This window comes from Ursus arctos, unplaced genomic scaffold (genome assembly GCF_023065955.2).
Source record: "Ursus arctos isolate Adak ecotype North America unplaced genomic scaffold, UrsArc2.0 scaffold_29, whole genome shotgun sequence".
Taxonomy (NCBI): domain Eukaryota; kingdom Metazoa; phylum Chordata; class Mammalia; order Carnivora; family Ursidae; genus Ursus; species Ursus arctos.
In genome coordinates this window covers 35,327,747-35,351,266 of record NW_026622974.1, presented here as the reverse complement: position 1 = coordinate 35,351,266, position 23,520 = coordinate 35,327,747, and the positions used below count along the sequence as shown (strand labels likewise).

General features: G+C 40.3%; 1 protein-coding gene across 2 annotated transcripts; it reads left to right on the top strand.

Moving 5' to 3' along the window:
• The first annotated feature begins 30 nt into the window (after positions 1 to 30).
• Positions 31 to 23,118, top strand: PGM3 (phosphoglucomutase 3). 2 transcript variants are annotated; one of them, XM_026506999.4, is made up of 13 exons: positions 31 to 105; positions 1,671 to 1,876; positions 3,971 to 4,155; positions 6,260 to 6,327; positions 10,759 to 10,892; positions 11,814 to 12,009; positions 14,178 to 14,335; positions 15,064 to 15,147; positions 17,459 to 17,557; positions 18,996 to 19,109; positions 20,127 to 20,249; positions 21,348 to 21,521; positions 22,689 to 23,118. In XM_026506999.4, the coding sequence occupies exons 2-13, from the start codon at positions 1,673 to 1,675 to the stop codon at positions 22,776 to 22,778; spliced, it is 1,629 nt and encodes a 542-aa protein (XP_026362784.2). In that variant the 5' UTR covers positions 31 to 105; positions 1,671 to 1,672; the 3' UTR covers positions 22,779 to 23,118. The 2 variants fall into 2 exon arrangements, with proteins under 2 accessions (XP_026362784.2, XP_026362783.2); XM_026506998.4 differs by having other exon boundaries at positions 64 to 171.
• Positions 23,119 to 23,520: the final 402 nt, after the last annotated feature.

The window sequence follows — 23,520 nt, the reverse complement described above, 5'->3', positions numbered from 1 at the left end:
AGGCGGGGCCAGCGGATCCTCCCCCGCCGTGATTGGCTGGGGGGCGTGGCGATGGGCCGGAAGTCACGCAGAGCCACGTCTGCGGGTTCGGAGACCTTCAGTCAGGTAGGAGGCGCCGCCGCGGGGTAGCTGGTCTTTGAGGTGGAGGTGAGGGGGAATCTCCCGGCGGAGGTGAGTGGGGCCCTCAGGCTTGGCGACGGGAATGGGACTTTCCAGTCCGTAGGGGTTCGGCTGCGGGCAGGCTAGCGGGCAGGCTAGGGGCAGGCTCGCTGACTGACCCACGGACGGCGCGCGGGGCACACCCGCCCCTGCGCCTTCCGAGCGGGCCCGAGGGTCTCACGCTGGGTGTTCTGATCCGCAGACCTGGAGCGGGGGGCGGTGGCTCGGGGTGAGAGCCGGGAAACGTGCGGCCATTTGGGGGCTGGAAGGAAAGCGGAACAAGCAAGCGGTTGATAATTGAATGGAGGGAGGGGGGATGCTCTCAACTTTTTTAGAGTGGTCACCGTTTGGGCTTGTAAGTGCTTTGAATAAAAGCGTTCGCACATTCATTGAACGTAGTTTTAGGACCGAAAACGCTTTGAAAGGTGGAAGCATTTTATCTTTTTTCTTTTTTAAAAGATGTTCTGGATTTAACAGGACTGGTTTACGCCCTTATGAATAATCATATTACCGAATGGTCAGTTTTTTAACAAAGTGTATTCATGCCTGTGAAAGAGATTTGATCACTTTGGGCCAAACTCAGTTAGCTTGTTGAATACCAGTTTTTTCTGGTTGGACAAAAGAAAAAATTTTTCACCATTTCCTTTAACTTTTGTTCATTGATCGAAGCAACGAAGGAAAATGAAGAAAACAAGATAGGACTGCTGCTCCTCTTTGGGCTAATTGGGAATGGGACTGACCCAAGAAGTGATTAAATAGTACATACAGCTGAGGTTGGAAAGCCCACGTTCCACTTAAAATTGGAGTATCCCAGAGAGGAAAGTACTAGTGGGCTAGGGGCCAATTAAAGGTAAAAGGAAGACGTTGTTACTTTGAGAGCTTAGTTTAGAAGGGTGTCCTGATCCTCCCTTACGAAAGTAGAAAAATCCACTGCGAGGTATTTAAGGAGGTCTGGGCAGTCTTGGAGAGGAGGCTGTTGCCCTTTGCTTTTCCTTTGGGCGTATGTCTCTGTGGTCTGGGAAGCATAAATTTCCCAGATATTTTGGAAATGTAGTCCCAGTCCATTTGACAGTATGACCTTAGACTCCAGTCTGTCACCAGCTACCCATGTAAATTTAGGTTATTTAACCGCGGCCCAGGCTTAAGTTTTTCCATTTGTGAAATGAGGTAATCTTTGATTGTGTAGTAGTCTATGAATCTATGCGTGGAATCTTCATTTTAGTTGAAAGTGGACCATTTTAAGTTCACCCTGTGTCCAGGAATAGCCCTAGACCCAAAATGAGAGATGAATAGGGGTAATCTGCCTTCTGCCCTTGGAGTGGTTGATACAAGTTGGGCAGGATCTTCTAGGTAATGCCTACCACCAGGACTTATTGTACCATTCTTTTCTTTCTCAAACATTCTTTGTGGGGGTTCAGAACGAGGCAGACCTGAGTTTAGTGTGGCAGTTTTTGAAGTGAATGGTCCTTGAAAGATTTCTTATGCTTGAAAAATATTCCTTAATTTTGTAGACATGGATTTAGATGCTATTACAGAATACTCAGCATTACATGCCAAGCCCAATGGACTCGTTCTTCAATATGGGACTGCTGGCTTTCGAACGAAAGCAGAACATCTTGATCATGTCATGTTTCGCATGGGATTACTAGCTGTCCTGAGGTCAAAACAGACAAAGTCTACAATAGGAGTCATGGTAACAGCATCACATAATCCTGAGGTAATGTAATGCCTTTAGTGCTCTGATAAAGCAAACCTTTATTTACAAGAACACATCTTAGTGTCTGAGCAGTTTGACCCAAAGTACAAATTCTAACGAGTAGGAATGTGCCTACTCATTATGTGCCTTGGATTTGAAATGGCGTTTTCTTAAAGATTAATTATTTTAGAGAGAGAAAGAGAGTGCATGCAAGGGGAGGGGCAGAGGAAGATAGAGAATCCCAAGCAGACTCATCACTGAGTGAAAAGCCTGACACCAGACTGGATACCACAACCCTGAGACCACACACAGCCCGAGCTGAAATCAAGAGTCAGACACTAACTGACTGAGCTGCCCAGGTGCCCCTGAAATGTCTTTTTCTTGATGAGTGATCATTTAGCTCATGACTGTAGAGGGTGTGGAGAGAATGAAATGAGAGTCATTTCTTGGATTGTGTCCATATTAGAGAAACAACAGAATGTCCATTCTTCCAGGTTAGTTGTATTGAGACAGTATCAGTAACAAAAAGTGTTACTTGTGTTAATTTAGTAGAGATTAGAGAGATTGGAGGCAGGTGGGGGGAAGGGCAAACATTTGAAAAGATTTAGTACATTTTGAAAATTTTTTAGACCAGTTTTCTTTTTTTTAAAAGATTTTATTCATTTGAGAGAGAGAGCGTGCACAAGCAAGAGCACAAGCAGAGGGAGCAGCAAAGGGAGAGGGAGCAGACTTCCCACTGAGCAGGGAGCCCGATGTAGGGCTCGATCTCAGGACCCTGAGATCATGATCTGAGCCAAAAGCAGCTGCTTCAACGACTGAACCACCCAGGCACCCCCTAGACCAGTTTTCTATAGTTAGGGAGTATGAGGGAGTTGTTTCCTGTTCTGAATGAATAGCCAAACAGGTGGCTCCCAGCATACAAAAGTGAGCTTTGGGCAGGTTATTGATGAGGCCTGATGGTTCTAGTGTTATGACAATGCATTTTTTTTTTTAAGATTTATTTATTTATTTTAGAGAGAGAGTGCGAGAGCCAGGGAGAGGCAGAGAGAGAGAGGGAGAGAGAATCTCAAGCAGACCCCTTGCTGAGTGCGGAGCCCGATGCTGGGCTTGATCCTGATCCCAGGACCCTGAGAGCTCCCCCTGAGCTGAAACCAAGAGTTGGACCCTCAACCGACTGAGCCACCCAGGCGCCCCCATTTTTTTTGATCAAAGTATTCTTTTTGACATAGTTTTACTGTTTTGTTATGTACGGCCTGTAGCTCACTAATACGTGGTTTGAATAACGTGCCTCTGTTTGGTTGCAAGAGCACGAGACTTTTGCCTTTGTAGCTAAATCAGCCGCAAGTTAAAGCTGTGTAGGTCTGTGAAGGATTATAACCTCCTTTTCCCCCCACACAAGAGGACATTGCTTGTCCAACTTTTAAGTGTGGATCATTATTAATGTGTGAGTGTCTGAATGTCTAAATCACCACAATTAATGACTTGTGGGCTGAAGCCTATATTTATTGCTAGTTCTAGAAGTACTTCTTAAAACAAGACTGAGCTCATTCCTTCAGTTGACATTCACTCTGAACTACACTTTATTTCTTCCCCCAAATTTGAATAGAATTGGGAGTCAATTTTTAGCTCCCCCCCACCCTGCCCCCGCTGGTGGATATAGTGGCCAGTATGTTCTTAAAGAGTCCAGAGTCCTAGGAGGATCTCTCAGTGCCCTCATTCTACTCCATTTGTGCCCTGGTCATGTAATTGATGGTGAATGCACAGGTGACAGCCTTTAAAAAAAAAACTAGTAATGACTGGTGGGTTTAAAAGTCATATAGACTTGATGTTTTAATACCAGCACTGACACTTACTAGCTGTATGAACATAAGCAGATTACTTGCTCTGAATCTGTTTTTTTCGAAGTAAGATTGGAATAAAAATAGGATTCTTAGTAAGATTGATGTTTGTTACGAGGATTCATGTAAAACAGTCCAGTGCCTGGCATTCCATACGGTCACAGGTGAAGCCACTCAGCCATCAATGTCTTTTTTAGGGGGAAACAGCTTGAATTTACTTCCTCAACTCATCCTTGTGAATATGCACAGATGGCTTATTGTTTGCTTTTCTTTTAAGGAAGACAATGGGGTAAAATTGGTTGATCCTTTGGGTGAAATGTTGGCACCGTCCTGGGAGGAACATGCTACCTGTTTGGCAAATGCTGAGGAACAAGATATGCCAAGAGTGTTGATGGACATCAGTGTGAAAGCAGCCGTGAATCTGCAACAAGATGCCTTCGTAGTGATTGGTAGAGATACCAGGTGACCATCAGAGTTACTGGTGAAAGCAGCTTTGGGAGCTTGACCTAAATGATTGCATTAGTTTAGTACCCATGATAAACTGAAGGAATTAAGTGGAACTGCCCTAAGAGGCTCCTCCACCTACCTGGCCTTTTTATTTTTAGTAGGGTGTAGGAGCTAATCTTCTGCATCTTAGGTTTTGGAGTCCGAACCCCCCAACTCTTAACACTACGTGATTGGATAGGTTACTTAACTTTTGGAGCTTCCATATGCCCATCTATAAAATGTTGATGTTAAAGCCCAATATAGGGCTTTTGTGAGGATTATGTGAGACAATGTATGCAAAATACCTATTTCTTTTTCTTTAAAATACCTATTTCTTGACCCGAGAGAAGTACTTAACGTACGTCTCCTACCCCTTTACTTCTGTAGATTTACTATTTTCTCCTATAAAGTAAAAACACGATTGTAATTCAGTATTTATAAAGATTTACCTCATAATATGCATATTGTTGGTTCGTATATTTATATCATTTTCCCATATCGGAATTCACTGGAAAACGTTAACAATACGTTATTTCTACATACAGTAGCCCCCCCCCCCCATCTGCAGGCGATACATTCCAAGACCCCCAGTGGATGCCTGAAACCATGGATAGTATTGAACTCTGTATATACCATGTTTTTCTCTACACGTACGTAATTATGATAAAGATTAATTTTTTAAAGATTTTATTTTTTTCTTTTAGAGAGAGAGAGCTCACACGAATGGGGGGAGAGGTAAGGAAGAGGGAGAGAGAGAATCCCAGGCAGACTCTGCACCCAGAGCTAAGCCTGAGGTGGGGCTTGATCTCATGACCCTGAGATCATGACCTGAGCCAAAATCCAGAGTCTGGATGCTTAACAGACTGAGCCACCCAGGTGCCTCTGTGATAAAGATTAATTTGTAAGTTAAGCCCAGTAGGAGACCAATAATAAATAATAATAAAGTAGAACAATTGTAACAACATACTATAATAAAAGTTATATAAGTGTAGTCTCTCTCTCTCTCAAAATATCTTATTGTACTGCCCTCCCCCTTCTCTTTCTTGTGATGATGTGAGATGATAAAATGCCTGTGTGAGAGAGGATGTGAGGTGAATGACGTAGGCGTTGTGACGTAGTGTTAGGCTCCTATTGACCTGATGATATGTCAGAAGGTGGATCATCTGCTTCTGGACTACAGTTGACCTCAGGGAACTGAAACCATGGCCAGCGAAACCATGCACAAGAGGGGACTACCTGTCATATTTGGCAGCTTTTGCCTTCCTTTACAAAAATTTACTGTTGTAACATGTTAGATTAAAAGTGCCCTTTGAAACAGAAGCATTCTCTTTAGTGTAAGATCTCATTTTAGCTGGAGATTCTTTCTAAAGGAAATTTCTAGTCATAGCTTTAATGGTGGGACATTAGGACAATGTCTGGTATTTTATCCTTGATGTGTTACCAGAGAGAGACTTCTAAATACCACTGATTATGGATATATAGGTATCAGAAATAGCCTAGTGACTTATGTTCTGAAACAAATTATTATCCCACAGGATAAGCCATCCAACATGTAATTGCCTCTTACCAATTAACTAGTTTAAATGATAGAGAACATCATTTTCTACAAGGCAGTTATAATCTACTTTATTTTCAGATAATTTGTTCTGACTTTTTCAGATGAAAAACAGGTTCTGTATCCTTGGTGGTTTGATACCCAGTACTGCATTATGCAGAGTGTTTGCATTCAGTATTTATTGCTGAATACATTGCTGAATACATTAGGTAATGTATATGTTGTTACAGTCAAACTTGAAAAGGTTTTTGGGTATGGTGTAATTACTGTATTTTTATATTTGTTTTCTAAATTCATTTAAAAGCCAAACTCTTTCCAAGAAATGTATTGTGAAAGGCTGCTGGGAAATGCTTATACTCTACCTGTATTATTTTTGCAGAGTTTTCAGACTTTACAGGTTTCAGTTCAAGTACAGTGAACCTATTACCCTGAAATTTGTAGCACGTAATTTCTGCATTTCCTTTCAGAATTAGCAACTCTTGGTTTCAGGATGGGATGTGTTATTTTCTTCCTTTTCTTTTGTAGGCCCAGCAGTGAGAAACTTTCACAGTCTGTAATAGATGGTGTGACTGTTTTAGAAGGTCAATTCCATGGTATGTAGCTATCCTGAGTTGTAAATTAATCTTTAAAAAACTTAAAAAAAAAAACACCTTTTAAGAAAGTTGTAAAAGTAGTACCATTTATTTTAGAAAAGTTTGAAAGTACAGATAAAAGTTTTTTAAAAATGAACTTCCAGGTACAGGGGTATCTAGGTGGTTCAGTCAGTTAAGCATCAGACTCTTGTTTTCGGCTCAGGTCATGTTCTCATCGGTCCTGGGATAGAACCCCTCACTGGGCTTCATGCCTGAAGATTCTCTCCCTCTGCCCTTCCTCCCAATTGCACATGCACTCGCTCTCTCTCTCCCTCTTTCTCTCTCAAATCTCTAAAAAAAAAAAAAAAAAAAAAAAAAAAAAATGAACTTCTAGGTATGAAATACTAGTTTTTTAAATTTAAAAAGTTAAAAATTTTTTCTGGGTGTGCACATTTTGTTTTAGCTATAGGAGATTATATGTAAGAAATACTGATCTTAACTTTCTTTACTTTAGTAAGGCCAAATTTCCTGATATAAAAACGTTTGAAGTTACTTGAAGATGTTCATTTTGGAGAGCTTTTGTCAATATCATGTATTCCCAAATAGCTGATCACATGTGGAATCAGCTGTTACCTATCAAATAGTGGTAGAAAATATCTTTGGCCTACTTATAATCTGATTTTAAGTTTTGACAGGTAATTTTCCCTGTTTTATCAAATGAAGAAAAATTACATGACAGAAAATGGAGACTAGAATCCTCTTCTCAGATTGGTTGTGCCCCTTGTGAATGTAGTGACTCCATTTTGTTTGGAGGTGAATTTCCCTAGTATCACCATAGTTTCTCATTTTAAAGTATCTTCTCTTGACCTTTTTAACCTCCTTTCCAGCTGCTCTGTGCTTTTCCTTCGGAGTTAATTTGGCCTCTTCCAAGAGCTCACCTGGCTTACTTCTCTGCTGTTCTACTTATTATTTAGCCTGCGCAGGCAAAGTCTCCATCCTCGCCCCTTCAGTGAAATGTCTCTCTCAACACTCATCTGAATTCTAATTGCCAAATCCAGTGCTTATTATAAAGTGGGGATTCTTAGCCTGGGGCCCAGGGCTCTCTGGGAAATGTGTGGTTAAGCTGTAGGGACTTGGTTGACCTCTTGATACAGTGTGCAGAGTATTATTACAAGCACACGCACTTTTCTAGGGAGAAGAGTTTTTGCTTTCATCAGATACTCACAGGGTCTGTGACCCAAAAATAACTTTCAGAGTTTATATTTTAAAGTTTTTATTTCAGTTGCTGTCTTGATAGCTCTTCACACTGTGACCTCTTCTTTTCTTTCTTGAAGCTTCTACTTTCTTGAGCACTATTCCTTATTGGTCTTCTGTAGGGCCTTACTCTCTTCATATGGGCGTCCCTTATTTCTCTTTTTCATTCTGCTTGATTTCAGAATGATCTTTACTGTCAAAGCTCCAGCTATGTATAGTTTAATTTTTCATTTATTCATCAAATGTTTTTGACTGCCTACTATGTACAACCCTCCAGGGAATCTATTTCATGCCACTCTGAACTTAGAGTAAGAAACTCATAGCATGATATGTGTAAGTGTACTTGTGTGTATAACTGACACAGAAGTGTCAATAAATAATACGCACACTGCATGACATGCATTCATCTGTGTTATTTAAAAACAAAATGCAAAAATGCTGGTAGCGTCTCACTAAGTGGATTCCATGACCCTTAACAGGCTCAGGTCTGCAATTTTTAAAGGACTGGTCTGAGTGAGGTCTCCACTTAGGTGGTCTGCCCTTACCCCAGCTTCACCTGGCCTAAGACTATTGTTTATACCATCCTCAGAATGGTTCACCTTTTTAGCACTGTCATTCTAGCTCTAGAACCATCACTTCTCTAATGTTTTAGTCTAGAAAAATTTGAGAGTAATTTTTTTTTTTTTACCTTTCCGTCATTTCTCTTTTTAGCTTAGTGTACTTGAGGAAATGAAAGGTTAGTGTAGCCACAGCATAGGGAGAATGGGGGAAGCTAGTAGATAAGGTTGAGGAAGTAAGCACAGGTCATATCATCCCAAGCCTTGTGGGTTGTGGTAAAGATTTGGGTTTTATTTCAAATGCACAGCACATTTCCATTTTAAGTTAGTCACTCTGGCATTTCACTCTAACTTTTGTGTAGAGAGATAGGAAGGTTGTAAGAAAGATAGAGACTGTACAGTACATGCAAGGGTGATGATAGCGAGAGAAGTGGAGAACTTTGAAATTGGTAGTGACTTCAAAGGATTTTGTGATACATGATGAGGCTACCGGTGTGAGGAATGGCTTCTAGGTTTCTGGGTTGACCGGTGGAACAGATGAGTAACTGTATAATAGTCATTTTTTATTGAGTAAAAATTTATTGAGTAAATGTTTATTTGCTAATGTTGATACTGGTCACAAAATCCTTTTGTTCGTCCTTGAGTAAGTCTTTTGGAATATTGCTTATACACCTGCATTAAACCAGGTTAAGGGCTGATCCACTCTTTTGAGCTCCTCCCCCACCTTCCATCTGATCCTGGTATCAGAGCCATAGTCGCATTCATAAAATACCATTTCCATTGTACACGTGTAGGGCTCAGTAGTTTAAATGACCTTTTGTAGTCCAAACTCTTGTGCTTGACTTTGAAGACCTCTGATGGATTTAGTTACAGAATATTTATTGGATATTGGTCCATCTCTGCTATTTCTCCTGTTTCTTGCTCTTGCTTTTGGTGCTTTTCTTGTGTGGTTTGCTATTTTTGACTATAAGCTGTTTGTTTTTCTTTGGAAATTATTTGTGGGACATTTTTGAGGCTTATGGTGAAGGCCTGTTTCTGTGGCAAAGTTTGGTTATTGCTTTTGCTGCTGGGTGCCTGGGGGTGCTACCTGACTGTGGGTGACAAGTTTCTTTGATGATGGAGTTCTTCTGGACCCTTGTGGTTATGTGATTTGGGCTAGAAATCCAGGGGAGGCCTGTGCTTCTGGTGACAGCTCTTCAGGGATGGGTTAGCTCCTGCTGTTCTTGGTGTCAAGACAAATCTCCTAGGAGTGGGCACTTGGAGCTAATTCACTTCTGACTCACCCTTGCACTGAAGAGTAGTTCTTTGAGGCTTCAGCTTCATGAGGGCCGGGTCTTCTATTGGGTTTCCTTCCCATCTTAGGTCAGCATGGACTTTTTTTTGTACCAAAAGCAGGTTAATTTTTGGTTCAGAGGAGTGCCCCTAAAGCAATACTGGCTTCCCAGAGCTCAAATTTTGAAGTTCCTCTCTTCACAGCGATTTTGGCCTTAGTCCTCTATATTGTTGGCACAGCAGTGCTTCTTTGAAAGAGATTTTTCTTTTATCTAGCATTTTTGGTTGTTTTCAGGAGGAGGATTCATCTGAATTACATAGTTTGCAGTGTTACTGGAAATAGAACTCAATTATTGATTTTCTGTATTGCTCTATTTTTATGTTACCTGTCCATATTAAATGATTATTATTTTTTATCAGTAGTAGTTGTTCATATTTCTTCTGGAATCAAGTATGTGTCCAATGTGTGTTTTTTTCCTAACACTGCCAAACAATTAACTTAATTCTCTGATATTATCTACCTAGTAGTAAGGTCACATCCCACAGGTAAAGGGCTCAGTGCCACATGTCTCCTCCCTCCCCCCATTTCAGAATTCAGTCGCCTGGGCTTCTAATAACTCCCTCCTTAGTTTGATTAATTTACTAAAATGCTCACAGAACTCAGAAAAACATTTTACTTACTAGATAACCAGTTTATTATAAAGGGTAGAACTCAGGAGAAGCCAGCTGGAAGAGTTGCACCAGGCAAGGTACGCAGGAAGGGGCACGGAGCTTCCATGCTCTCTGGACAGCCACGCTCCCCCGTCTGCACACATTTACCAACCCAAACCCTGTCCTTCTGGGGTTTTACGGAGGCTGTATTACATAGGCACAATCAATTCAGTGATTGGACGTTGCTATTTGAACACAATCTCTAGCCCTTCTTTTTTCTCTCTGGAGTGGCAAGGGGCCCAGAAATAAGGCAAAGGTTTGAAAGTTCCAACTCTCTAATCACAAGGTTGGTTTCCCTGGCAGCCAGCCCCATCTCAGGATGCTCTGGGAGCTCCTTGTCATCTTCTTAGCGTAGCAAAAGACAATTAATTCCTCTCTCTTACCACTTAGAAATTCTGAGGGTTTAGAAGCCCTGCCAGAAATGGAGACAAGGATCAAATCTCTATTTCCTGTTATAAATCACAACATAACGTGAAGGTCATTTTAATGATTTCAGTGGATATTTACACATAGTTTGGAAGTTAGCGTTTTAGTTTTCTGAGAATTTTTTTTTTTAAAGAAGATGTGTCACTCTCAAATTCATATGGTATGAATCCATTTAAACTTTTTTTTGCTTATTAAGAAATGTGACAAGTTGCCTTTTATATTTCTCTGGCAGATTATGGCTTGGTGACAACGCCGCAGCTGCACTACATGGTGTGCTGTCGAAATACCAGTGGCCGGTACGGAAAGGCAACCATTGAAGGTTACTATGAGAAACTCTCTAGGGCCTTTCTAGAGCTCACCAACCAGGTGAGAATCTCTTGAACGTGGTTAGAGTTTAAGCAAATGAGTAAAATAACATCAGTTGAATAAGGTATCTTAATTAGTTTGTCACTCCTTCTTCTTTTTCCAAAAATGTGGTGTGTTTCCTTTTTCTTTCTAGGGCTTCACAAGGTTTGACCCTTGTATCCTGCTGAATGTCTGTTGGCATTTACTTGACAAGGCACATGGTACATCCTGAGATCATTGGGAGAGAACACATGGGGTTCTTGTGGTTTCATAAATATACATACAGATGAATTTTCTCATAGGGTTAATGTTAGGTGCTGTTGGCATCATACTTGAGGTGTCTACTGCTGAGAAAGATTTTCTCCTGGGTAGATTAGCTTCTTAAACCTGGTTGAGATTTGGGGGGTATACTTAATTTGATCAACAAATACTGAGTGCATGTTGTTAACCAAAACAAAGCCCTTGTTCTCATAGAATTTATATTCTGATGTGAGGATAGGCCAGAGAGGAGATTGACAAGGAAAACCCAGACATGCCCAGTGGTGTTATCTGCTGTGAAGAGAATGACAGGCATCATTCTGCTCATCCGTCTGTATACTCATGCCCACATTTGAATGCCTGTCACGTAATATAGACTGTAGTATTATTTTGAAGGGACCCTGCTTAATTGAGGCTAAATTCTGACAAAGCTCCATTTCCATAAGTTATTTAATCAGTGAAACTGTTCTTGTCTCATTGTCCAAAAAAAAGTTTTTAAAGGTTTTTAAATTTTATTTTGGTTTTCTACAGTTTTCACCTGAATGTGTGTAGCCTTTGGTTTCCCAGGTTAAAATAGATGAGTTAACTGAAACAATGGAAGATGTTTACATATACCTGTATGTGCTTTATGCTTCACTCTTTTGTAACTTGAAATTTTTCTTCCATGTGTCTTTTCCTTTTAAGGCTTTTTGCAGTGGAGATGACTATAGATCACTTAAGGTTGACTGTGCAAACGGCATAGGGGCTCTGAAGCTGAGAGAAATGGAACACTACATTTCCCAGGGGCTGTCAGTTCAGCTGTTTAATGATGGGACCAAAGGGAAGCTCAACCATTTGTGTGGGGCTGACTTTGTGAAAAGTCATCAGAAGCCTCCAGAGGGTATGTGGAAAATTTGTTTTTAGAGCTCTTTGAAACCAATCTTCCGACAGAGGTAGCCATGTGAGTTGAGTCATGCAGCTAGTCGAGGCGCTGCTCCTTTAGACATCTGGGCATCTCCTTATTGGTCAGTGCCATCCAAAACATGGTCTACTCTATGCCTGTAAGTCACACGACTCCTCCCGTGTGCAGGAAATCTCTGGGGGTGGGGGGAAGCAAAATCAGAAATTGGTGTTTTAGAGCAGCGGTTCTCAATCTGTAGCATGCATGAGAATCACCTGGAGGGCTTGTTAGCACACAGATTCGTGGGCTCTACTCTAGAGTTTCTGATTCTGTAGGTGTGGGGTAGGATTTAGGCAGGATATGAATTTGCATTTCTATCCAGTGCCCAACCTTTCCTAATGGTGCTGGTCTGGGACCGCACTTTGAGAATCATTGATCTAAAGGACAGCAATAGTAAGTAGCATTTTTCACCTTATCTGAATTAGACACACTATGGAAAGGGAATGCAACTCTGCTTAATTATAATTGTCTGCAAAATCACCATTTTCTACAGTTGGTATATTAGGAGGAAAACTCTTCTATAGATTGTGGCTGTACTAAGAGGAGTTTTATATTTAACTGCATTACAGATACCAAATAGTTAGCAGGTGGGCCATGGTTGGCTTGCAGATGTGTTTTGTTTGGTCTACTGTGTGGGTGTTTTAATTGTTGCCATTTAAAAATTCCATGATTTTACTTAAATACTAGAAACTTCGGCTTCTTTTTACCAAAATCAGAAAATGTCCATTCTCACACGGCAGTAATCAGCTGCCACGGAGTGGCTCCTGTCCACTTCACACACGACCTGCATTCTGCAGAACTCTGCAGACCTCGGCCACGTGCCTTTCTCCTGTATGCGATTCTGCCTCACTGTAGTAAGCATTTACATTTTTAATCAACCAGTTTGAACTCCTTTTCATTGAATTGCTTGTTTTGACCTTTATTGACAGTTTGGTTGTGTCCATTCACTAAATATTGAGCTCCTCCTCTCCCTTGCTGTAGGCATTGGTGATGAGGAGAACAAAGGCAAGAGAAATGTAGCTAAAATTAACTCTCCTTACAACTTGTAGCCCATTGATACCGGAGACATGCAGAGTGTGACATAGCTCAAGGAACTCATGGCTGCCTTCATGTTGATGTTTCTTAATAGAGACTAAAAGCAGCCTTATCTTGATAATAACCAGACCTCCAAGGTTCTGTAAACCTCACTTTCATCATGCAGAAATTCCTTAGAAACTTATCTCTAATCAGCCGCCCCCCCCCCCCAAACTGAAAAGTATATAATCAGTCACTCCTCACAATCACAGTGCAGCTCTTTCTGGTCGTGGGTCCTGCCCCCTGTTATAATAAAAGCACCTTTTTGTACTTTAAAATGTCTCAAGAATTCTTTCTTGACTGTTGCACTTGGCAGCCCCACATCACAGAGCTACAGTATGAACAAAATCATAGGCCCTCCCACTTTCCTGAAGTTTGTGTTACGCCCTATAGTCAACCTTATATTCATATTCCTCATGGAAGTCTCATGTTGGATTTGTCCACCTGCTCCTGTCATGGCTAAGGAACCGCAGAATTTTCTAGTAAGTTTGACATGACAGTTGCTGAGGTTTTGAGAACTATGCAAATTACACAAACCATATTTCTCAGGTTATAATTCTTTACTCTTACCAGTGCTTCTTGTTACTGATGGTATGAACAAATAAAAATCACTCTATTAGAATTACTCAGGACATACCTCATCTATTGCTGGTTATTTTTTACATGTAAAGGGCATCGTAGTACTAGGTCAGTTGCATTCACAGCTTTCAAAAAACTGTATGGGAACCTGTCTTGCCAAACCAACTGGCTTATAAAACAGAATTTTATTTTAATATTACATCAAGTTTCAGCATAGAATTCTTTTCCAGTTAGCTCTGAAAGAATTTACCCTGTAAAAACAACCAGTAAAGCTTTATACTATTTAAAGATAAAGACATTGGCTTTTATTTGGAAGGATAATTTTAAGTACCAGTTATGATCATACTTTAGTGAAATATTTTTCCCTTGTAACTAACGTAAGAGAAAAAACTTTTTATATGGAGGTTTATTCCCATTTCAATGACTGAAATGCATTTTAAAATTCTGTGTGCTAGGAATGGAAATGAAGGCTAATGAAAGATGCTGTTCCTTTGATGGAGATGCAGACAGAATTGTTTATTACTACCTTGACGTAGATGGTCACTTTCATCTCATAGATGGAGACAAGATAGCAACACTAATTAGCAGTTTCCTTAAAGAGCTCCTGTTGGAGGTATGGTGGGGTGATGACTGCCCTTTAAAACAAGACTAACTGGTGACTAACAGGCATTTGAATGTCTCAGAGGCACAGTTCATATGGAGTTCCTTACCTTTGTGGCCAGAAAATACAAGAAGATACGGTAATTTTAGTCATTTCAACATGGGGCATTTGGAACCTGAAGGTAGTACTCTTTTCTTCCTTATACTGGCAGAGTTTGTGATTTCAAGCTTTATCAAGTTTTGGTTTCTTCATAACTGACACTTTAATGAGAGTTCCATCATCACTCCCAAAGCCTCAGGTTTAAACAAAATCTCATCCTCTGAGAGCTGTATTTACTGTGTTGTAATATGCTTAATAATGTGAGAAAGGTTTATTCTGTTTTGCTCTTTTGGAAATCTTAGGCCAGCTTTATGTATAGAATGTAATGAGAAGTAATTATTATAATTTGGGAAAAGGTATAGTTTGCAAATTCAGTAAATACTTAAAAAAACTAGAGAAAGCAAGAAATCACAATCTTCTTTAGAAAGGATTCCTTATGGGATTTAAATATGCTCTAAAGTATTTTAGCTTTTTTTCTGGCATTCATGTAAATTTTCATTTTAGGCATTTATTGCATAAACTAAGACACAGCTGATCTGGATAATGATTTGGTCATCCTTTAGACCTCTCATGATATGTTTGCTTTTGTGGTTAGTGTCTTTACTTTTGATGGCCAGGCAATTATCATTGTTTTCATCTAGATTGGAGAAAGTTTGAATATTGGTGTTGTACAAACTGCGTATGCAAATGGAAGTTCAACACGATATCTTGAAGAAGTTATGAAGGTATCGAACCATTTCCCTTTTCTGGTAGCTTCTTAATATATTCTAAGATATTTCTGTGAGGAAAACAATGCCCTTATAAAAGTCAATAGGTCGTAATACATGAAACTGAGCTGTTGTCCATTTAAGGGTAAGTAGAAATCAAAAATAGGAAAAAAATTTGTCCCTGATGTGAAAAGAGAGAGATTCTCCCCCTTCCCTTTTTTTAAGAGCATTTTTAGAAAACTTGTAAATTCTTTCTCTGCCTCCTTTATAATGAATGTAAATCTTTTTGAAGTCTAAGCAAGTTTTATAACTTTAGGGGAGATAGCACCCCTGTCTCCCAGGCTCCTGAGAGTTTCTGTTAGAGCTTGGAGCCAGCCCCTTATCTGCTTGTTATAGAGATATGAGAGATTTTATTACTCTTTTGGTAAGAACTAAACACTGACTGCTACCAGTTACCAGGCACATTTAAGACAAAGCGTGTGACAAATGGCCCTGTGAAGTCTTGAGAAGCGGGCCTGTTCAGTAGACATAGGGGCTATTGCTTTGGGGTTTCACAGTGGGGGAGACAGACTGGGCTCAACTCCTAATACAACAAGGAAAAGTGGAGATTCTGTGGCCAAAGAGCAATGGTGGGAGGCGGGGGAGATAGATGAAAAATTACTGAGCAGTCGTCAGGGGTCAGGGAGGATTCTGGCTAAATCTACCTGAACTTCTGAAGGCAGGCTGGGTAATTAGATATTACCTGGAAGATGGTACAGGGTGAGGACTTTGATCCATTGTGGGAGGTCAGAGGTTCTTGCTGAGACTGGACTCTGGGAAACAGCCCACAGACAGGCTCACAGGGAAAGTTTGGTCTGAGGATGGAATCTGTTACTAGTTTTGCATCTAATTTTTCCCCCAACATCCACCAAATGACTGACCCTCCTCTATACCATGTCGCCTGCTCCAAGAGTGAGTTAGAGGGTTCATGGCCAAAATTAGATGATTGCCTCTTTTTCTCACTAGCTAGTGTATTATTTTCCAACTTTTGTCTGTCCCTTTTCAAATTGCTGCATTTTTAGTAGTTTTTATTGCCTTTTCATTCTTTTTTAAGCAAGAATGGCAAAGTCAAATTCTTGTAGAATCTGGAGAGGTGAGGTGAAGAAGTACAGCAGGGGGCTAAAGACTAGGAACAGTGCCCACCAGGCCAACTGCTGTCGCCTTTCGTCAGATTCTTCAAGAGAAGCTGAAAATCTGAATTTTTCTGTGAATCTCCTTTTTAAGTCTGGGCAACTGATGCAAAATTCCAAAGAAATAAGCAAAATAAAACACATCTGGAGGCTGCTAGTTTGTGACCTGATTAAGTATAAGGTTGTGGTAAATACTTGGCACTCCATCTGGCCCTGTTGCCTGCTGTTCACAGGGATAATTCTCAGTACTTGGGTTATTGTTTTAGTATTTTCTTATGTTCTGTCTTAAAAATTTCTTACAGGTAAGATACTCTGTTTAAGAAACTGAATACACCAGAAACTGTTAATCATCAGCCCATTTTCTTGTGGGTGGATGAAGTATTTTGAGCTCTGGTCTTTCCTGACGTCTTTTAAATCCAGTCAGAGGCCGATCTTACTCCATCTTGATCTCTTCTGCAGTTTTGCCACTATCGGTCTTAACTGCTCTTCTCTTTCAGATCCACCCAAGACTTAGGCTGCCCAGTGTTGCTAGTCCAACCACCATAATTTCTTAATGGAATTAGTCCTAGAAACCTCCTAACCAATCTCTTTTAACCTTCTAAGCCAGGAGATAGTGACCAGTGGCCTGTGGATCAAATTCAGTCTGCCACTTATTCATAGTTTTATTGGAATACAGCCATGCTCTTTTGTTTCTGTATTGTCTGTGGTTGCTTTTACACTAGTGGCAGAAGTGAGCCATTGTGACAGAGGATATGGTCTGTAAAGCCTAAAATATTTATCATTTGGCCTTTTGTAATAAAAGCTTGCAAACCCTTACTGTAAGCCATTCACCACACTGTAGCTAACTGAACTTTCTACAGTTTAGATCATGTCACTCCCCCACTTGTAATCTTTCATTATCTTATTAGGGGTGCCTCTCTCTCTCTCTCTCTCTCTCTCTCTCTCTCTCTCTCTCTCGGGCTTTTTCTTTGGCTGTGGGCTTCTATAGTGCCTTCTCTCCCCCATACTAACACCACTTTGTATTTTAATTGCTTAATTGTCTTTCTCACTAGCTAGCTCCAGGAGGTTTGTTCGCTGTTGTATCCTTGGGAGAGTAGGTACATAATAAGTATTTACCCATTGAGTAACTGCTGTTATGTTTCTTTAACTATATGTCATAGGTGCCTGTCTATTGTACTAAAACTGGTGTAAAACATTTGCACCACAAGGCTCAAGAGTTTGACATTGGAGTTTATTTTGAAGCAAATGGGCATGGCACGGTAAGTTCTCTTAATCAGCTACAACCAGCTTTATTTAGCTGGACATATTTTAATGATGGGAATTCTGTATCTGGATGGTAATAGGTTATATCCCCCTTTGTTGCAATGATCAGTATGATGGTAGAATAAGATTATTTGGTTAACTTAGTATATTCTTATGTGTTGTGAAATTGGTTTTCTTTAGATTATGATCGTTGAGTATGAAGAGATGATTATTAGTTTCTTAAAAAAATATGCAGTTCTTTTTTTTATAAGCAGATCGTCTGTATATCGTTTAACAGCTTTTCTTTGAACGGGCCATAGGTGGTAAAAGCAAAGTTCAAGAAGGGTTGGAATGCTTGGGAATTAAGTTATGAATAACTAGAAATTAGCATATAAAATTTTAAGGGTGCTTTTTGTAGGTAGAATGTTTAAAAAATTTGAGATATAGCATGTGAACTCGTGCCTTAAAATTCACCATTTTGAACTGTATTATGTGGCTTTCAGTGTATTCATAAGGTTGATTTTTCTTTTTAAACATTTTTATCTCTCACCTCATTTCATAAATGGATTGGAGGTGGCCAACAGAAAAAATGTTATCTAGCTAGGTAAGATTATTTTCCTCATTAATTCTGAGCTGGCTTCTAGAGGCCCTGAACGTAAGAAAAATAAGTTCTTAGGAAATGCAATTAAAATATATAACTTCAGTGATCTAATTAATGCAGAGATTGATAAATGATTTTAAAGGGCAGATAGTAAATATTCTAGTCTTTGGGCCATAAGGCCTCTGTTGCTGATGTAGGGTGGGTAAGTGGGTATGGCTGTGTTCTGGCAAAAACTGAACAGAGTGTATTTTAGTTTACCAACAAACATCTGTTTCATCAAGTGCTGACTGTAGTATTGAGCCTTGGAAGGCACTAAGATCATGGGCAAAGAATTTTAAAATGACAGGTATCTTGGGGAAAGTGATGTATATAATATCCATGATACCATTTGCCATAATGTGATAAATATGGTGACCACTTTCTTTTACCTAGCTTATATCCTTAAAAATTTTAGGACAAGAAAACTGCACTATTTATGTTGAATTATATATTCTTCTGAATAAAGTGGATACAGATAGGCTTAAAGAATCTGGTTGCATAGAACGGATGCAGCTGGCCGAGGGGCAAACACAATGAACTCATCATGTACATTGCCTCTACCAGGGTGGTATTTTCTTTGTAATCAGCTCTTTAAATTTTGATAACCAGTTTTATAATTCATAAATGAACCCCACCCCAGTAGTATCTTTTGGGTTCTGATTGATTTGATCTTGTTAATTTCATTTATTCTAAGGCCGCCATTATTTTTCCCCTCAGTTTTTCCAGATTCATTGTGACTTTCAGAAGTGGTTTAGCTAGGATGCCTGGGGCATGGATAGTGGATTGTGAGTTTGTGTTTTTTGCTTTCATTACAGGTACTGTTTAGTAAAGCTGCTGAAACAAAGATAAAACAACTAGCAAAAGAATCAGAAGATAAGAAAAAGGAAGCTGCTAAGATGCTTGAAAATGTTATTGACTTGTTTAACCAGGTCAGAACTGGTGGGGGGGGGGGCAGACTCTTGGTTACTCTTACGTTATTCAGAAGGTAGAATAGTATGCTGTATAAAAACCAATTTTTTTAAAAAAAGATTCTGATTGATAGCTTGAACGGGGGGAAAGGGGAGAGGGAGAAGCAGACTCCCAGGGAGCAGGGAGCCTGATCCCAGCACCCTGAGATCATGACCTGAGCTGAAGTCAGATGCTCAACTGACCGAGCCACCCAGGCACCCCTGAATAAGAAATTAAAGTAGAAAAGTCCTTGCAGCTTCCTTCCCGCAGTGGTGTATGCAGTTGAGATGTACACTGAGATGCGGTGATAGAACATTGATGTGCTTGCCTCCCGCTGCGTTTCGTGATGAAAATTTTCAAGTATAATGAGTTGCTTCCACCTAGAGCCAAGATTCAGCTATTGCGTCTGTATACTGTGTGTGTTGCATCACAGTATAGCAGTGGAAGAGCAAGCAGAGTAGGACCAGGAGAAGCGATGAACTAATACAGGAGTCTCTTGCACATGCGAGGCACTTGACATACCTCATTGTGTAATCCTTGCAATAACACAGGGAGGGGGGTTATTATAATTCCCATTTCATAAGTGAAGAAACAAAGGGCTCAGAGCTACGAAGTGAAGAGTATGGATCCAGCTTCAGGTGGGTCTTATGCCACTTCACCATGCATGATGCCTTCCGTCGTCATGGTGTAATCTCTCCAAAGGGATCTAGTTATAAAGGAGAATCTGAGTCACAGAACGTTAATGCTGGAACCTTAAAAGTTATCCGGTCTATAGTGAGGAAGATGAGAGGCAAGTTTCTCAAGAGCTAGTTTCAGTGTTTTTTGTATAACTCATTATAGTCTTCCTTTCCCTTTTTATTTCTCCATCCACTCCAGTTTAATAATCCTTTGTGGGGGCAGGGAGGCAGCACAGGAGACTGTGATTGGTTTTCGAAGACAGAGCATTCATATCCAAGCTTTACTGGCGTTAGAGTACTTTCCTGCATTGTGTCTTGTAGGCAGCTGGTGATGCTATTTCTGACATGCTGGTGATTGAGGCAATCTTGACTCGGAAGGGTTTGACCGTACAGCAGTGGGATGCTCTTTATACGGATCTCCCAAACAGACAGCTCAAAGTTAAGGTGGGAGCAAGATTTTAAAATTACTTCTTTTCTGAAAATTAACTAAAATGTATTCTCTCCAAAGTATTTCCTTTTTTCATTGTGTATATGTATTGCATAGAAAAAAATGGCATAGCCAATTGTTTGAGAAATAGTCACTTTACAAACTTTAAAGTGATACATATTACTTATAATGAAGATTTTATTACGGAAAATTTAAAGCATTGTGGGGAGATCAAAATAATGAACCTCCCATGTCCTCAGCTTCAACAGATTTCAGCTGTTGTCCTCCACCATTCTCCATATCCCCCAGGTTATTCTGAAGCAATCCTGATAGTCATTTCAAGTGAAAATATTTCCTTTGCATGATTCTGGGTTCATACAGTACTTTCCTGGGGCTAGATGCTGCAAAGCAGGATCTGTGGGCTAGGGAGAGAATTTTTTTTAAAGGCATTTCATATAAATTGTAATTGATGCCTATACAGATTTATGCCAGGTTACACATTCACCCACAGAATTTGTGAAAGACAATTAGAGGTAGTAAAGCCCGAGGTCACACAAATGGCTACTTGTTCAGATTCGTTTTTGGCATATTTAGGCAGTTTTTATCACGACCCTCTTACATAACAGGTTGCCACTTTCCACTTTATAAAAATACTTTATTTGATCAGTGACTTAAGTCCTACAGTACTTGCCATTATTTTAGTGGTAACTATAAGACTATGGAAATGGTAGCTCTTTTTGCTAGAGAAGCTGTACAACTGAAATTAATAACCCTGATTTTTTCAGAAAAATTGTAGAACTTTTTTTAAATTAGAGTTTGAGCTCGTGAGCGGGTGGAGGGCCACAGGGAGAGAAAGAATCTCAAGCTGACTCCGTTCAGAGTCAGACAGTCAAGCCACTGCCCATGCAGGCGCAGCATCAGATTTTAACGCAGTTGCGTTCTGTGCTTATTCTGGTACCTTACTGACGGTGGTGCACTTGGTGGTACAATAAGCTGAAATGTAGGTCTGTTACTATTAGAATGAAATGGCCACAATCAGGGGGAATCGTGTTGAAGAGCTCAGGCTTCTGAAAGGAAGTGGAATAAAGTGACAAATATGAAATGTTTGTGCACAGGTTGCAGACAGGCAAGTTATTAGTACCACGGATGCTGAAAGACAAGTAGTCACACCTCTGGGACTACAGGAGGCAATCAATGACCTGGTGAAGACGTACAAGCTTTCCCGAGCTTTTGTCCGGCCTTCCGGTACGGAAGATATAGTCCGAGTATATGCAGAAGCAGACTCGCAGGTAAGCTGGGGCAGTTCTACTGGAAAATGTAAAGTGAGAGTCCAACTACGTGGGTAGTCGGAGAGAAAAGAAAACTAAGTTTAAGAGCGTTGCAGTCTCACTGATAGTTAATGTCAGAGATTTGTTTATGTGGATTTTTAGGTTCATATTAATACTACAAAATTATTTTCATCAGTAGTTGAACAAAATTAGACCCAGTTTATTTCCCCAAATATTTTTCTTTTGATTTATTCCAGACTTCCTCAAAGTGCCCTATTTCTAGCAATAGCATGAATAACTAATAGAGAGAGACTTGGTTTGCCTTATGTGGCCTAAAGTGGGTTATCCTCCCCCCTCCTTTAAAAACAATCCTGCTGCTTAATGAAAACAACCAACTTTGAGGTCCATGTCTAAATTAACTGGTACCATCAGCCATGCTGATTGAAATTCATCTTTGTCTCTGGACTTTATTTGAGAGAGTGCACAAGTGGGGGGAGGAGAGGGTGAGAAGAAAGCAGACTCCACACGGAGCTGGATGTGGGGCTCGAGCTCATGACCCCGAGGATCATGACCTGAGCCACCTGGGTGCCCCTTTGTCTCTGGACTTCGAATTTCCTTTAAACAGCCTTGCCCTCTGCTCTTCTCCTGATAGGGTGAAGACCTCACGGTCTGGATTTTTAAAATCTGCCCTCTTCACACACTGTCATCTTAAACCGTTGATAAAAGTGTGTGCACAGCGGAGGCAATACAGAGTGGGGTGACCAGGCCCTCAGAAGGAGGCATTTTATAAGGCAGCTGGCAGCTTTTTGGCAGAAGCTTAGGCCATCCCAGAATATAGTGAAAAAAAAAAATCCCTGGTGGACAGGGAGAGGCCGTCGGGGACTTTAACAGTCACTTACTCTTAGGCCAGTTGTGGCCTTGCTTCTAAGGAGTAGGTTTTATGGAATTGCTCAAGAGTTTTGGAATGATAGTTAATCAAATTAGATGATAAAATTAGTTAAGGACTCACCTGACTTAAATGGAAAACTCAAATTCTTCTAAGAGTCTTGGAATTTCTTACTGAAAGATGTAAAAAAAGAAAGTATGTTAGTGAGACAAAAATCAAGACGTTTCTTCCCCTTCCCTCAGAGTTGCGAGTTACCTGATAGATGCTCTTTCTCATCTAATCTCCTTTCATGTAATTTGCAGGAAAATGCGGATAGCCTTGCACGTGCAGTGAGCCTGGCAGTATTTCAGCTGGCTGGAGGAGTTGGAGAAATGCCCCAGCCAGGTTTCTGAAGACAATTTTTATGTTCATGAGAAACTGGATTTTTAAAAAGTTTTTACAAAATAGTACTGCCATTGTTGTGACAGGTTCAGACACATTTGTAATCAACATGTTTACAGTGCGTCTTACTAGAGTGCTTCTAGAACGGATTTTCTTAAACACTACCATAGTAATTCTTTAGAAGTAGGTTAAGCCTTATACTTTAGTTTTTAAAAATGAAACTTACTGAATTTCAGTCTCACTAATGTACCTGGGCTTCGCTATGTGATTCAGTCATTAACTTTCTCATACATGCAGGGAAAATTCATCAGGGCTGCTGGAAAATTAAACCTTATTATCAGCTCCTTGGAATGTCTTTTCCATCACTGTTACCTAACCACGCTCGCTGTTTTGCAGGACTCACCACTGTTGATATGAATGGGGAGGGTGGAGAAGACTTGACTTGATACAGCCAGTTTTTCCACAGCAACATTTAGAATGATTCTTAAATGACTTACCTCTTCGATGAACATCCCCAGGAATTCAGAGGCATGGGATGGAGACTGTGCATCTCTATACGGAGGGTGAGATGCTCGTGCTACATTTAGGAGGTTGCATGGCCCAGGCTCCAATTATTCTTTACTCCTCTTAGTGAAGGTATGTGGGAGAAAACTAATTGTCATACATTACCACACCTCCGACAAAGCAGTGACACCATTCTGATACTAGAATGTGGTCAATAACAGAAAAAAGATCCCAACAAATCTAAATTAA